At 37.1% G+C, this 14,269-nt stretch overlaps 1 protein-coding gene across 7 annotated transcripts in view; it reads right to left on the reverse strand.

The window, feature by feature from the left end:
• LOC132482989 (lysine-specific demethylase 5C-like) overlaps nucleotides 1-8,833 on the reverse strand; it is a 45,421-nt gene extending 36,588 nt beyond the window's left edge. For 2 of the 7 annotated variants that reach the window (XM_060088251.1, XM_060088257.1), the window contains exons 1-8: nucleotides 8,573-8,833; nucleotides 8,277-8,445; nucleotides 7,036-7,113; nucleotides 5,898-6,020; nucleotides 5,272-5,442; nucleotides 4,313-4,447; nucleotides 732-855; nucleotides 439-623 (exon numbers count right to left, since the gene is read on the reverse strand). In XM_060088251.1, coding sequence (XP_059944234.1) covers nucleotides 439-623; nucleotides 732-855; nucleotides 4,313-4,447; nucleotides 5,272-5,442; nucleotides 5,898-6,020; nucleotides 7,036-7,113; nucleotides 8,277-8,426 — 966 coding nt within the window. In that variant the 5' untranslated portion in view covers nucleotides 8,427-8,445; nucleotides 8,573-8,833. The remainder of the gene's footprint in view (nucleotides 1-438; nucleotides 624-731; nucleotides 856-4,312; nucleotides 4,448-5,271; nucleotides 5,443-5,897; nucleotides 6,021-7,035; nucleotides 7,114-8,276; nucleotides 8,446-8,572) is intronic. The other 5 variants (XM_060088254.1, XM_060088252.1, XM_060088255.1 and 2 more) reach the window with 5 other exon arrangements.
• Between the last annotated feature and the right edge of the window lie 5,436 nt (nucleotides 8,834-14,269).

The following is a 14,269-nucleotide window of genomic DNA, read 5'->3' on the forward strand; positions in this document are numbered from 1 at the left end:
TGAGGTGGAGGAAAAGGTGAAAAGAAAGATTTATATACATAAAAGACTTAAGTAAAGCAAGGTCATAGGAGAGGCACTACTATGTAAAATGTAGTTTTTAGAGCCCTGAAGCATTTGCCAGAAAACAGCTCTTTCACATAATTTATATTTAATCACATTGTCTCCTACCACATTAAGATGTAAAAGTTAAGAATGTGCTTATCACTGGAGTTGAAAAGACACAGAAGTTTGGAGGAAAGTTCTGATACAGAACACAGGACATAAACTTTGCTCCTGACTATAATACTTGAGTATGTTCTTTCTCCTTCCTGGCCACCAGTGTCTTCATATTTAAAGGGCTCAGAAGTAAACTGAAGGAAGGAGAAAAGTAAGGTGCGATAAAAAATTTTAGCTTCCATCTCGTCCTGATAGTTCATAAACAGTGTTAAGAGGCCTTACAAACTGGGTATTGCTTTGATTCTTCCGCAGCCGCATGGTCATCTTGGTGCAGGGCTCTAGGCTGTTACTCAAATCCTCCTTGGGCAGTGCTGACATCACCTTCCAGTTCCCACTCAGTTCCTCCTTCATTGTAACAGTGGAGGGGTATATTACCCCTTCTTTACCTAGGGGAGTCAGAAACAAACCTGAAAACAAACAAATCCATCTGCCATCAGGATTAACAAACTGTCTCCCCCATGGTACTTTAGTACTTTACCCCTCACTTTGCCTCATAGCCTATTAGGCTTCACCACCTTTCTTCCGTGAAGTCTTATCCTTGGCTACGAGTCCCAAGCCCATCATCTTGGGGCCTGCCCCATAGATTTGTAGCTTCTTCAGCTCTGGGTTTTTCTCAATGTCTTCTTCTGTGGGTTCTGGCTGTTGAAAGAAGTTCAGAGAAGGAAGTGAGTTTTATATCAACAGGCATTATACTTAGAGATCTAGACTTTCAATTTGCAAAATATCCCAGCAGTATAAATGGAAAAGAGATCATAAAAATTCAAGTCAGTCAACAGCCTCCACCTTGTTTACTGATGATGTATTTTTATCTGTGGGTAAGGGGTGACCAGGGGTGGACAAACGAAGAGAGAAATTTGAGAGGTAACAGTCTCGATTTTTTTCACACTATAAAGGATATGGTAGAGTACTCCAGTATGTTAAGCTTAAGTGTAACAAAATATATAACTTATATACCAAAGAGTGCAATAAACAAATTATAAAAAAGCCTCTTTCTGCAACTCAGTTGAAGACGCAAATGGGAAAATAAGAGGACTCCTACTATTCTACTGTTCTGTTTGAACTCAGATAATGAGAAATAATTCCCTTCTCCTGACAATGTATTTAAAGACCTGAGAAAGTAGAAATATGTTATGTGTCAAAAAATACACATATTATGTGCCATTTTCAGCACATCTCTTTTCAGTGAACACCATGAAATATATTTTATCGACTGTTTCAGTTTTGAACAAAAACTTAAATTTAAGCTCTATTACATTTCTTCTTTCCATCTAAAATGTGACATTATCTAACTTTTATTCTACATATATATAAAAACACATATGATAACCGATTTTCTGGTTCTGTTTTATTTCCAAAATAATTTATGCAAACAGTATATATATTGTATGACCATATCCATGACAAACACAGCATTAACTAGGGACACAGTGGTAGCAAAGATATCACTCAGTGATCAGGCAGAAATGATTAAAAGAAACAAAACACAGGTGGCTTGAGTTTAAAAGGACCATCAACATATATATCTGTCCCCTCGCTTATTATTCTATTATTATGGCATCAGGAAAGATTCAACCTAGTCTTTTATTTTTTTCTTTTGGTATTATAAACAAATGATGTAATTAGTTATACTAATGATATTCTAAATTTTTTATATTTTATGTTTTGGCATCTTTTGAAGGGGCTTGCTGACTGGGAAGACTGTTCCTCCCAGGTCTAGCTAATTTCTAGAGGCAACAAACAACTGTCATATACAAACTAACTAATCCCAAGTCCATACCCCCAACCACCTCCTTATCTAACACTTACAAATGACAACCATGGTTTGGTTCCTAGCCAAATGAACCTCTGGCCAGGAACCAAACAACTATGAAAATTCCCTAGGCCCCAAAGCTTGCTGGGATTATTCAAACCAACCAGTTAGTTCTAAGATGTTTATCCTACTTTGCCTTGCTTTCCCTGAGGATACGCTGATAAAGGCTGTGGCCTATGCCTTCTCCCTACTCTTTTCTGCTCCCCACAGACACTAATGTTTCCTTCCTCCTGTCGCCCCGTGTGGCATGGTATTCCTCTTGCTTCTAGGGGCACTGTGAGTAACATTAAAACTTTTCTTTCAAAGGCACTGAGATCTCCCTGTTGGCATTCAGGCATTTTTATAAATTAAGGCCTGGGCACAAATTAATAACTCATATAATAGCTGCATGCTATTATGAAAGATTGAGTTAAAACAGGAGTGCATGCACATCTAAAATTTTAATTAAAAATTTAAATTTTAGTACAATCTTTCACCCTACCAACAATATACTAAGATCCCTAGTTCCTTATCCTTGCCACATTTTTGCTTTTTGGCCAATTAGTTATTGTAAAAAGAAATATGTAACTATTTTATATTTTCAATTTGCTAGTAAGGTAAAACATTTGAGTAATTACTTAGTAAGGTTAAGTAAGAGGAAGCTTGAAAACACACTGCGAAAGACAACTGCATCAGTTTGTAGGCGTGGGACTCCTAGATGCCTTGTACATTTATAATTTCCCCTTATATCATATTAACTATACCATGACATATTCCTTTAATATACTCTATAGGTGATTGCTGGCAAAGCACATACCTTTTAAAAGAGCTAATACTTGCTTGTCTTAAAATATTAACTAACACAGTACTATTCTTAATCTTTCAGACATCTTACTATTAATTCCTATATTACATACACTTATGTACGAAGTGGAAAAACGATGTACATGTTAGTCCTCACAATTTCTTTGTCACTAGATGTACTTGTTTTCTTTTCTGCTTTACTTAGAATTTATTTGTATTTTTTCCCGGGTAATGTTTTGGAAATACAACCCCTTTCTTTCTTTTAGTAACCATATGGTTTTCAAGAATTTTTAAAACCTTTCCAGCACAGTACACAATCCCATTCTTAAAAAAAACCTGACTAAAGATCATTTGATTGTGAAAATTTTTTTGCTCTTGACTGGCACTGACAACTTTCAAACGTATTTGTTTCCAAGTTATTATGTGCTCATTTTTTCTTATTCAACTCATTTTCAGACACTTGTCTCTATAAAGAAATAAAGTACTAATGTAGAATACATTTCAGTTTCTATAATCTGAACATCACTATTTCTCATTTCTTCATTCTACATTACAGTGTTAAGTATTTTAAAGCTTAATAGTACTAGGATTATTCACAACATAACTAAAGATACACACAACCTTATGCTAAGATATTTCAGAAGTAGACACATTCAAAATTTTATGAAAATATACACAGACATACACAACAGGCTAAGCAAAACAGGCTAAGACAAATAATAAGACTGTACTGTTCATATTTAAAATTTTCTATATATTATGATTTGTGACATCTTGAAAGGTTTTCTGGCAGTGGAGAGACTGCCCCTTCCAGGCTAGCTAATTCTTCAGGATTGGACTCACCAGAGAGCACACAAGGTTAGTAAGCAAACTAACCAGCCCAGAGCCATACCTCCTGTGTCTGGCTCCTGCATCCCAGGAGGCAACATTTCTCTGCCATAATCATGCAGGGCCAGGTGTCAGGAAAGTAGGGACCACCCTGTAAGTCAAAGCTCACTGAAATTGTTCAAAGTAGCCAATCCCAAGCTGCCCTTCCCTTGGAAACCTAAATAAAGGCTGTGGTTTAGGCTCACCCTTCTCTCCTGCCCCACGCTCATGTTTCTACTGTATTTTGTTTTCCTGAGCCTTTCTTATGTCACCTCTCAGGGCAGCATCTGACTGCCCATCTCAAAAAAGAACACATAATGAAAACCAATGGTTTAAAAAATAAACTATATAGTATGCTTAATAAATACCATCACAAGATTCACAAAAGTTCGCCCTTAAGACAACATTAGAAGAATACACGTTTGCTTTTAAAATGTACAAAAGGAAAACTACAAAAGAAAAATACTGCACACTATACCTATGAAACAACTCATTCACTTTCAATTAATTCAACCGTGAACCAGCTATAGGTTAAAAAAAAAAAAAAATAGAATGTCTTATACAAATGGACTGTCCGTAAAAGGGAGTCCCAGATGAACTTTGGCAGTTTGTAGGGAAAAACAACCAGGCACTCACATCAGGCTGTAGTCTTTTTGCCCGCCGACTATAGCTGCTGAACTTGGAAGGCTGCACAGACTGTCTAAGGGGAATACTGTGGGGTTTGTATTCCTTGTCTTTCTCCTCACTGTCAAATGGTTGAGTGTTACACTGCTGGGAATAGGGAAAAGTGAAGTATCAGGAAATGAGTAATATTCACAATCAGCAAATAACTAAGTGATTCTCTCATCCTAAATCTTTGGCAAGAAAAGCTGTACTTCTTGGTAAATTATATAAATCTACGCTTCTGTTCTTTGGAATGACAGAATACATCATGAAAATTCCTCTACATCTTTGTATACATATAAGCAGTAGAGCCTAGTGAAGACCCACAGTCTTGGGGACCAAGGTTTGAACCTGGACATCTACCCTTACTTTCTGTGTGCCTTATGCACTTCAAATCTAATAAAACCAGGTAAGCTAAATTTAATATGTTTGCACACATACATGATACACATGTAGTTTTAAAAAGTGTTCTGGAGGTAATAAAACCTAAAAAGTTATTATTTAAGATAACCAGCTAAATCAGTTGCCACCCCTTGTTAAGCCCAAGTTACACCATGGTTTTATTCCTAAACTCTTTTTACATGAACTATCCTCCGAAAGTTTAATAACTCTTAAGAATTATCTTTTTCACGGAGAATGGCTAAAATAAGAACTGCTTTTCTCTAACTCCTACTTTAAGACCTTGTCCATGAAAACCCTAAGACAGAGGGAAAGGACATTCACTTCCCTTGATCTAACCTAGAAGGTGTGAAACCTCTTCACACATGCTACAAAATATTTTACAGGGCCAATTCTTGGAATTTCTAATTTTATCAATGAGCTTAAGACTCTCTAAACCTTGACTATTTAGAAGAAAGCCCAACCAGAAAAGGGAAGGTAAGAGGAAAAACAGAAAAATCACATTAGGCTCCAAACCAGCTAAGGGACCTCACCACAAGGTTAGCTCCAGACTGAAACACTTCATAAGGATAAATGATACGTTCATAGTGAGATCGTAGCAGGGAGCCAATGTTTTTGCCTGGTGGGTAGTTGAGGCGCTGGGCAACTTGGGCCCATCGTCGGTCCTTACAGATGGCTTCATAGCCACCTTCCTCCATCACAATCTGAAAGGATAGGATAAGAAAGGGTATAGATTAACTATTAACACACTAGAAAGACCTAAAAAATTGCAATGAGGCTTAAAATGAATGCTCTCTGCCCCCCAGTACCAATGATTCCAGGTCTCAAAGATTGTGTCAAGCAATGTTGGCAGGACTACATCCCAAGTGAAAGTTCAAATAGCAGGGTTGTCATCTTGAAGACTGAGCCCTAGTTTACCTGCTCTAGTACTAGTTGGTACAGGAAGTCCCATCAGACTGAAAATCTGCATACAACAAGTGGCTCTCTCTAGGTCCTGGTTTCTATGAAAATCTAAATCACTGCAGGAGCACTGAGGGAAAAAATGTTGGCAGACTCCTGTGTTCTTTCCTTTCCTGTCCAAAGACAATGTTCAACAACAGATGTGTCCAAAGTTAGGTTTTTTATTTGTTTTTCCTTTTAAAAGCAGAAGTACTCTTACCTTACTAAGACTGTAGAGGTCCAAGATCTTCCGCTCCACATTGGGAATTTTTAAAGAAGAACCTTGAATTTCCCAGAATTTTGCAATCTGGTCCAAATAATTCAGTTTCACTCTGGTCTGAGCCTAGAGAATAGAGAGCCCTATGAGTTTGTCTTACTCCTTATCCTAACTTTGGTGCAGTATGAAATGGATGAGCAAGTATCGTTCTGTATTTTCTATGGTTTTCTACTAGGCTAGAATCTAGGCTTCATTGCCTTTAACACCACTGGTGTCCATAAAAAGCTCAAATAAACTAATTCTTTCATGTGAGAGGAGGAACTCAGAAAGTGATGCCTCAAAGTCAAAACACTTCGTGCCTAAGTTTAAAGCATTATCTTTGGGTTTAATCAACGCTGAATAAGAGTATTTAGGCTCAATCTAGTATCTTCCTCCAGATAGCCATCTAGAGTCTACAGAAACACAACTGAAGGGAATAAAGTAGTTTTCCTTTCCATGTCAAAAACTTAAGACATGAGACCAGTTTATAAATTATCATTCTCTTACCCTAAGTCATTTTGGAGCTTTTATTCACCAACCACCATCAAAACTTCTAACAGACAATGCCAAACCATTCATATGCTTTCCAAAAATAATACTAAACCGAATAGGGACACTCTTGAGTACTTTAAAAAACAAGATTTTCCTCTCCTACTTACTCTAACCCATTCTTAAATACAGTCATATATACAACACCACCAGCCTTAAGGTAGAAATTCAGAAAGCCAGATTTTTGCTCTGTACTTTGCTTTTGTTAAAGAAATCAGGGAAAATCCAAAATAATAAAATACGAAGGTATGGGGGAAAAAATGGGAAAGACAGTATCTTTCTATTTTCTTGATAGGTCTAGTTTTAGCCCATTTATGGCAGAAAAAAATATGTGATTCATCTCCCTAAATTTAAACCCTCTATATGTCCTGCCATTCTGCACAAGACTTTTTGCAGGATCAATATTCTTGGAAATAATGAAGCTGGTGTTACAATCAAAATATATTTACTTCAAAACCTAACCTTTTAAATGCATTGTTATCAAACTACAAGCAAAACAAGATTAGAGCTGAGATTCCACTCTAAGAGGGTGACTTAAATATTAAAGAAATACCTCTAGTTCATTTAGTCTCTGGATGCGTGGAGTAAATTTGAAGTTGTCAACTTCTACTGCAAAGGGAGGCTGCCAGTCCTAAAAGAAAGTGAAAGAACTTGGTTATTATGGCATAGCAAAGGATAAAGATAGAACCAGAACCACCTGTTTCTATCTTAATATCCCTCACTTTTAAGACTTATTATTATTATTGCCTCTAAAAGCCTCAAGCTGTTGCATCTTTAACACTAGGTCACTGGGAAAAAAATATTTACTAATCCAAAGGTCTGCTTGGTATGTCTCCTCCAAAAAAAGACAACAAACAAAAACAAAAGAAAAAAGTCCCAAATTCTGACAAAATGAGGCCTAAAGTTCACTTTAAGAACAAAGGACAAAAAGGTTGTGAGAAAGGTCCTTACTGAAATGAAGATAATCCTATTATGAACAAGAAATTGTTTAATTTTCAAACTTAGACCATTATCTTTTCCTACTCTTGGTGGTCTGGAAAAGATGAACCGAAGCGTAACTACTATACTGAGAAAAGTATTACCATTGAAATAGAAAAAAAGAGAATCTGGGAGTGAGGCTCAACATGTGACTAATGAGCAGCATGCTGTGCAGTAAGTGGACATCTACTCTGGATGTCATATTAGTTGTTTAAACTGATGGCCTAGGTTCATTTCAATTTGCATTCAAAATTCAGTCAAATAACAGTTTCAATTAGCAGTTTTAAGTATCCCAAAGCAAAAGAGAAGACTCTACGTGAAATAACAGTACTTCGGTTGGTAGTAGGGGTTCCATATCCTTTCCGATTTTTAGGTATGTTTATTATACACATCGCAGGTCATATGAGAAAATGTAAACAACGGACGCCCAGCGGCACAAATTCATGCAACTTTTCGTCGGTTCAATTACATATCAAATAACTTGGAATGAATTAAATGTCATTTAAAGAAAGTATAAAAGACACATATCCCTATAATAGAGACGTATGTAACACTGGCACACGTGAGAATCTGTACCGATTCAGGTTTTTTAGTTATTCACATAAAATTCTTGTTACTCCACGAAGTCTAGTGATAGGATATTAGTTTTCCGACACCAGCGCGTTTTAGTCAAACATTTACAAGGGGGAGAAACTAGGAGCTACCGGGAGGATTCAATTAACTGGCTCCGAATCTAAGGCGTTGTTAAAGTAGCACAGTGGTCCTGCGGTCACTGCAAAAGTCACCTTCAAGCCAAATTCATCTGTAGAGGCTTACCGCGGGTGGGCGAATCTTGCAAATACCCGACTTCTCGGCAATGGGCCTGATTTTCGCGATGTAGCCAAGGGGGTCTCGAAATTCTGCCCAACTAGGCTCGAACACCGGACACTCTGGCGGCGGTAGGAAGTCGTCCGTCCCCGGTTCCATTTCGGGCCCGAACGGTAATCTGTAAAATACGATTTTGCAGGTTTTTTTCAACAGCGCATGGATCCTTCCTACATAAAAAGTAAGTGCCACACAGCCTTTATTTTCTAGTAAACTCCAGAATTATTTTAACGCATGTACCTACTTACCAATCGTCAAGGAGGCGTTTTACAGCCACCATCTTGACTCACCAGCCTTTCCGGTCTCTTGGTGTGCCGTATTACTCCGCGCACCGATTCTTCAGCAGTTATCTACAAACCTGAACGACGTTCGGAACGCCAGGTAAAAGCTGAGATTGCAGAAGCAAGTTCACCGCCGTAAAATCACTACAAAATAGCCGCTAGCGTGATATTAAGTAGTTCTTTAATGGAACAGAAGGATAGAGTTACGACCAGATCTTTTTTTTAATGTTCCCTTTGCGCATGTTACGCCTGCGCATTAGCGAGGAAAAAAAAATCTGAAAAATCACCAGTGTGGCTGAACTCTGCAACTGCAGCCTAAATGCTCCTCCCTTACTTTACCAGTGTAAGCCACAGCGACGTTAATGCGTTTGCCAAAACGGAGTTTCTCTAGACCCTTACCGAGTTATCTGTGACAGGCCAGGATTTATGGGAAAAGAACCCGTTGCAGGAGTTTTACAAACCTGGAACCATGATAGAATATAAATTATTTACGTTCATGCACAGTATTTCACTCACAACCAACTTTCCATGCGCACGTTTATTATTCCATTTCTGCAAACTGCAGATTGGATTCTTAATAGAAAAAAAAAAAAAAAAAAGGCAAAAAACAAAAGTACCGTGAAAACTTACTCTGACTACAACTTTTCCCGCTTATTTCTACGTTATCCTTTCAGTGGATGGAATAACTATGCTCAATTTTGCGGTGTCGAACACTTAACTGTTTTCTCAAAACAAATTCTATTTGTTCGTGAGGTTTTATGTTAAAACAAGCTGTTAACACTTTGCTGTCCATAACATTATTTACAGTTTATTACGTCTTTGTTAATGAGTGAAATTTCCCAGAATTGTTGTTCTCCACTTAGCTTGAAAGCAATTTTATATTTGTAAAATTTATTTCCTGGTATCTTCTTAGAGCTATATATTTTTTAACATTTTGCCAAATTTAGGAAGTATCCATTTCTTTTTTAAAATGCTTAAAAAAATTAACTGTTAGGCCCCGTTTTAAAGGGAACTGGAAATAAATCTTTGATTCAAAGTTTGTTGGTCTGATTTGAATATTGTTTCATTTAATACTATTCTTGCAATGTTTTTATGTTCATTTTGTTTCTATCGTGTGGGACTTTTACTTTTTTTTTTTGTTTCATAAAATCAGATTTGCCATAGTTTACCCAGTATTATTAATCTTTCAAATGATTAGATCTTTCAGATGGTTAGATCTACTCCTACTCCACAATTTTTTAATGCATATATTTATTGTGTATTGAATTTGTTAATTTAAAGAGTGTTTGCACTGCCAAACCATGCCTGAGAATTCAAACAAAGAAATGGTACAATGGACAGCCTTATCCACCCATCATACAACATGTTAAAATTTCATTCATGTGCATTTTGACAATATCACAATGTTCTTAAAAAAGATACAACAAGGGTTGGAATTTTTAAATCTCCTGCAGGTCTTCAGATTTCTAGCATAGTATGCCATTAAATACCAGTTCCACATATTCATCTCAGTTCATTCCTCAATAACATAAACCCCAACAAAATTTTGCTGGAAAAAAAAAGCATACTTTTCAGGGGAAATATGTGGCTCAAAGTCCAAGACATTATTAAGAGTTTTGGTTGTCAAATGAAGTCTTCATATTAACCAAGAATGCTTTGTTTCTCAATCATCCAACCTCTCCTTGGCTGGCTCAACCACTCACCCAAATATATCAGAACGTAGGCATCCTCCCTGTCACCTCAAATAATGCCAACATTATTGCCTAGATGTAGTTTGCAGGTCCTGTCAGGTGATTCTGTAACCCTCCTAGGAGTAGTATTGACACTTTTATCAAGACTGAACTCCTAGAGGAAAACATTCCCACATCAGGATAGTTTTGCTTACCCATTTGCTTCGCCCTTGCCAGTAGCAAGTCTGCAACTCCTACATTTGACAAACGGATTTATTATGGACAAACCCAGACTCTGAATCAAGTGGTCACATGACACTTTGAAATACTTCTACTGAACCAAAATAAAGAACTAGGAACCTACCAGACTATCTCATTAGATGGAAAGACTTTTCAGTAATCCTGGGTAGCCTTTACATCAAAGGCTGTTTGGTTCCACTCTAGAGATTGGCAAATTCATGAGGCATTTCATAATTCCAATGCATATTTCATGTTACTTAACTAAGCAATATGCTCTGCCAAAAACTATTCCAAGTCAAAGAAAAAAAAAAAAGCCTTAACATGGAACACAGAAAAGCACTACCCAAATTAAAAAATTGCTAAAAGAAATAAGATTATTTCCTCCCCAACCCCTTTTCCCACTTGGTGGACTCAAGTTTGGTTGAATATAATTTGTGGTTACCTCAGGAGACAACTCAAAGTTTAAATTATGAATCACAGCCCTACACAGATTATCTGAACACATCAGTTCTTTTGAGAGTGGCATGGTCCAAGAAGTCTAATAAAGCCAACGCCCACTACCGAGTATTCCTTAGGGATGGAGCACAGGACAGGATAATTAATTAAGGTCACTTAAATTTACATCTTTTATAGCAGATCAGAGCCAAGATGTCTGACTTTCTGCAGGATTTCTGATAGGAATCCAGTAGAGCTAGTTTCAAATTTCACTTAAAATAAAATAAAATAAAATAGCTGTAAACTTCTTATCTAGAAGTTGTGATCCACAATGAGTGCAGCAAATCTGAGGTAGTCAACCCTTATGAAGGCTCAGTATCTGAATATAAAAAGATTTTGAAATGATCACAGGCTGCAGTTTTTTATTTTTTGTATATGCAGAGTAATTATGAAAGAACTCTGCTGAATCTAGTTTCACACATTTATATAACAATGAAAATCTCCCTAAATCCATGAAGAGCAGTTTTGACACTTTAAAATAGCTTTTTATATAACAGCTTTATTGAGATAAACATAAAATTCTCCATTTTTAAAGTACACAACCTAGCGGTTTTAGTATATTTAGAGTTGTGCAACTCTCTCAGAGTTCTGTCAAATATCAGAACATTTTTTTTTGGATGGGCTTACAGATAATTTTTTTTTCTTCAGAATTTTCTAAGTTTTAAAAATTTCTACAGTGAACATATGTTGTATTTATAATAAGAAAAAAAGGTTGAAATAAATTGAGAGGCATGAAACAAAACATAGTGAAACTTCTTTTCCTAGAAGAGTACAGGTGCCTGAACCTCATCCAAAGTATGAATTACTATATTAAAAGTACTATTATTATAATATATTATTATTTCTCCATTGACTGTTCTTGGCACATTTGATGACAATCAATTGTCCATAAATATATTTTTCTTTATTTCCAGAGTCTCAATTCTTTTCCATCAATCTATACATATATCCTCATGTCAATACCGCACTGAGGTCCGAAGTGGTCAAGTGACTTGCACAAATCTAACTCTTCTTATTTTATGATCAGAATCTATTCCTTTCAAGGGGAGGATTTTGCCAGAGGGATTGGGTAGTGGAGTTTTTCGTGGATAGGACAAATTTGTGAAATAAGTGAAAAATCTGATAATAAGCGTCCAACACCTCTAACACAACCTCACAGGCTCTGTGCTGGTAATCTCTTGTGTGAGATCTGCCCTGCCTGACCATCCTCCACTCTCGTCCCACCACCCCTTCAAACACCAACAACTTCTTACTGCTTTGGCCCCTGTTCTTCTCTCCTCCAAATGAAATTTACCCATTCTTCATTAGAAAACCTGAGCTAATACTAATGTAAAATGAGATAGTACTGAACATACTGATATCTTCTCCCAAGTGAAGACTATCTCTTACTTTTGTTAACAGAAACAAAAAAAAATCAACCAAAAATTTTCCCAGTGGTTTGAGTTTTAAATCAGAGAGAGAGGAAGCAAGACCCAGAATATCTGGGAGAAAATCAAGATGTTGGCAAGCTCCCATTCACATCATGTAAACAGTAAACTATTCACCCAGTTCAGCATCAACCTTGATTTGAAGTAATTCAGGGTATGGAAGAAGACAGTCATGGGGAACCAAAACAAAATAAAAACAACCCAATGTACCATAGATGTGTTCTGGGATCATTTTTACTGCTCAAATATAGGGAAAGACTGGGTCTCTGCCTAACAGAAAGATGCTGGAACACACAAAGGCCTCTGATTGTAAAAATCCTCCTTTAACTTTCTACCAAGAAAGGGATTTCAAAGTTTAAAATTTACCAAAAGCAACTGATTCCAAAAATAAATCAGATCTAAAATTAAAAGAGGACTAGGAACAGAAAATGAAGACATCCCAAAATAATGATAAAAGTGTTCTAGTTTTAACTAAGGTGCTCTAGATTGTTTATACATATAACTAAATATTTTCTGTCACAGCGCCTAAGGAATAGCCAAATGGTTTTCAATTTGCCTATGGTTTTCATTTACTCTTTACAGACATACAGAAAATTTATCTGATTTCTCCATTGACAATGATGGCCTAGTAGAGGATATGGAAACACCCAAATCATAATTTTTTTGGTAGATGCCCTTTTTATAAAGCAATGCAAGATAGAGTACTTGAAAAGTAAGAGGTTCCCATGATCATACTCTCTCCCCTTGTTTTGTAAACAAAATTATAACCACATGCTGCCACAGTGGAAATTTTCTCCTACTGAAATAACAGTAAAGTCACCATGTGCAATCTGAACGCACAGCATCTAAGCCTTCCTCCAGCTCCCTGTGCTCAACTGATTTGTCTGCTTGTCAACCCTTCCTCCCGTTCTCCATCTCACTGGAGGAATAGCGAGTGTTTTTCAGTCTTGTGCCCAGGTGGGGAAGCAGCATCTATTCGTGCAGACAAATGGAGTGGCATGTTTTGTCAGGTAGAGCCAAACATCAGGAGCTTAAACTGAACCAAACCATAAATCCCAAACTAAAATAAACTGAGATTTATTTGCTGAACCTCCAATTAGCTCCAAATGTCTTTCTTTATAAATGTAAAAATAAAAACATTTTTTAAATCTTCATGAAAGACATATGTAATAAAACTATGTATCATCTAAAACAATGCATAATTGGAAAAATGGACAAACCCTATAGGAGATGGACACCATTGTTGAGAATGCCTCCTCTCGAGCTACATCATTTTAAAAGCCATTTAACAAGGACATTGGCTTGTTTCTCTAGCAGATAAAAGACAACCCTGTAAAGTTAAGAGGAGGTAGGGGGTTCCATCTCCCATCATCCCAGGGCCAGACTCCTTAGTGTGTTCTGGATGATTTCATTTTGACAGTTATTCGTGTGGTCAGCAGCCCTTGCTCGTGTGTACAAACTCCATCTTTAGAGGCTCCCCCAGGAATGCTTCCAAAAGACATCCCTTCATCCTGCTGTTCCAGGAAAGCAGCCACACTCCTAAACGCTGGGCCCCATTTCATGCAGACTTGGACAGCCTTCACTTGAGAGTGCCGGTGTGAATCCTTGTGAACAAATTGGTGCTCTCTGGCCACACACAGGCCTAAGCTTTTCTGTCACTAAAGCATGAGTTCCATGGGCTGCAGGGTGTCATAAGCCTCAGTGTAGGGTCCTGTGGGAGTGGAGCAAGGCTTAGTGTGGAGGAAATATGGTGGTTGGATCAAAAAATGCAGGACATATAAAGAAAACAGTGCTAGATTTGGGGTTGTATTTGACTGGCCCATTTGTTCTGG

The sequence above is a fragment of the Mesoplodon densirostris genome, assembly GCF_025265405.1.
Source record: "Mesoplodon densirostris isolate mMesDen1 chromosome Y unlocalized genomic scaffold, mMesDen1 primary haplotype SUPER_Y_unloc_1, whole genome shotgun sequence".
Lineage (NCBI taxonomy): Eukaryota > Metazoa > Chordata > Mammalia > Artiodactyla > Ziphiidae > Mesoplodon > Mesoplodon densirostris.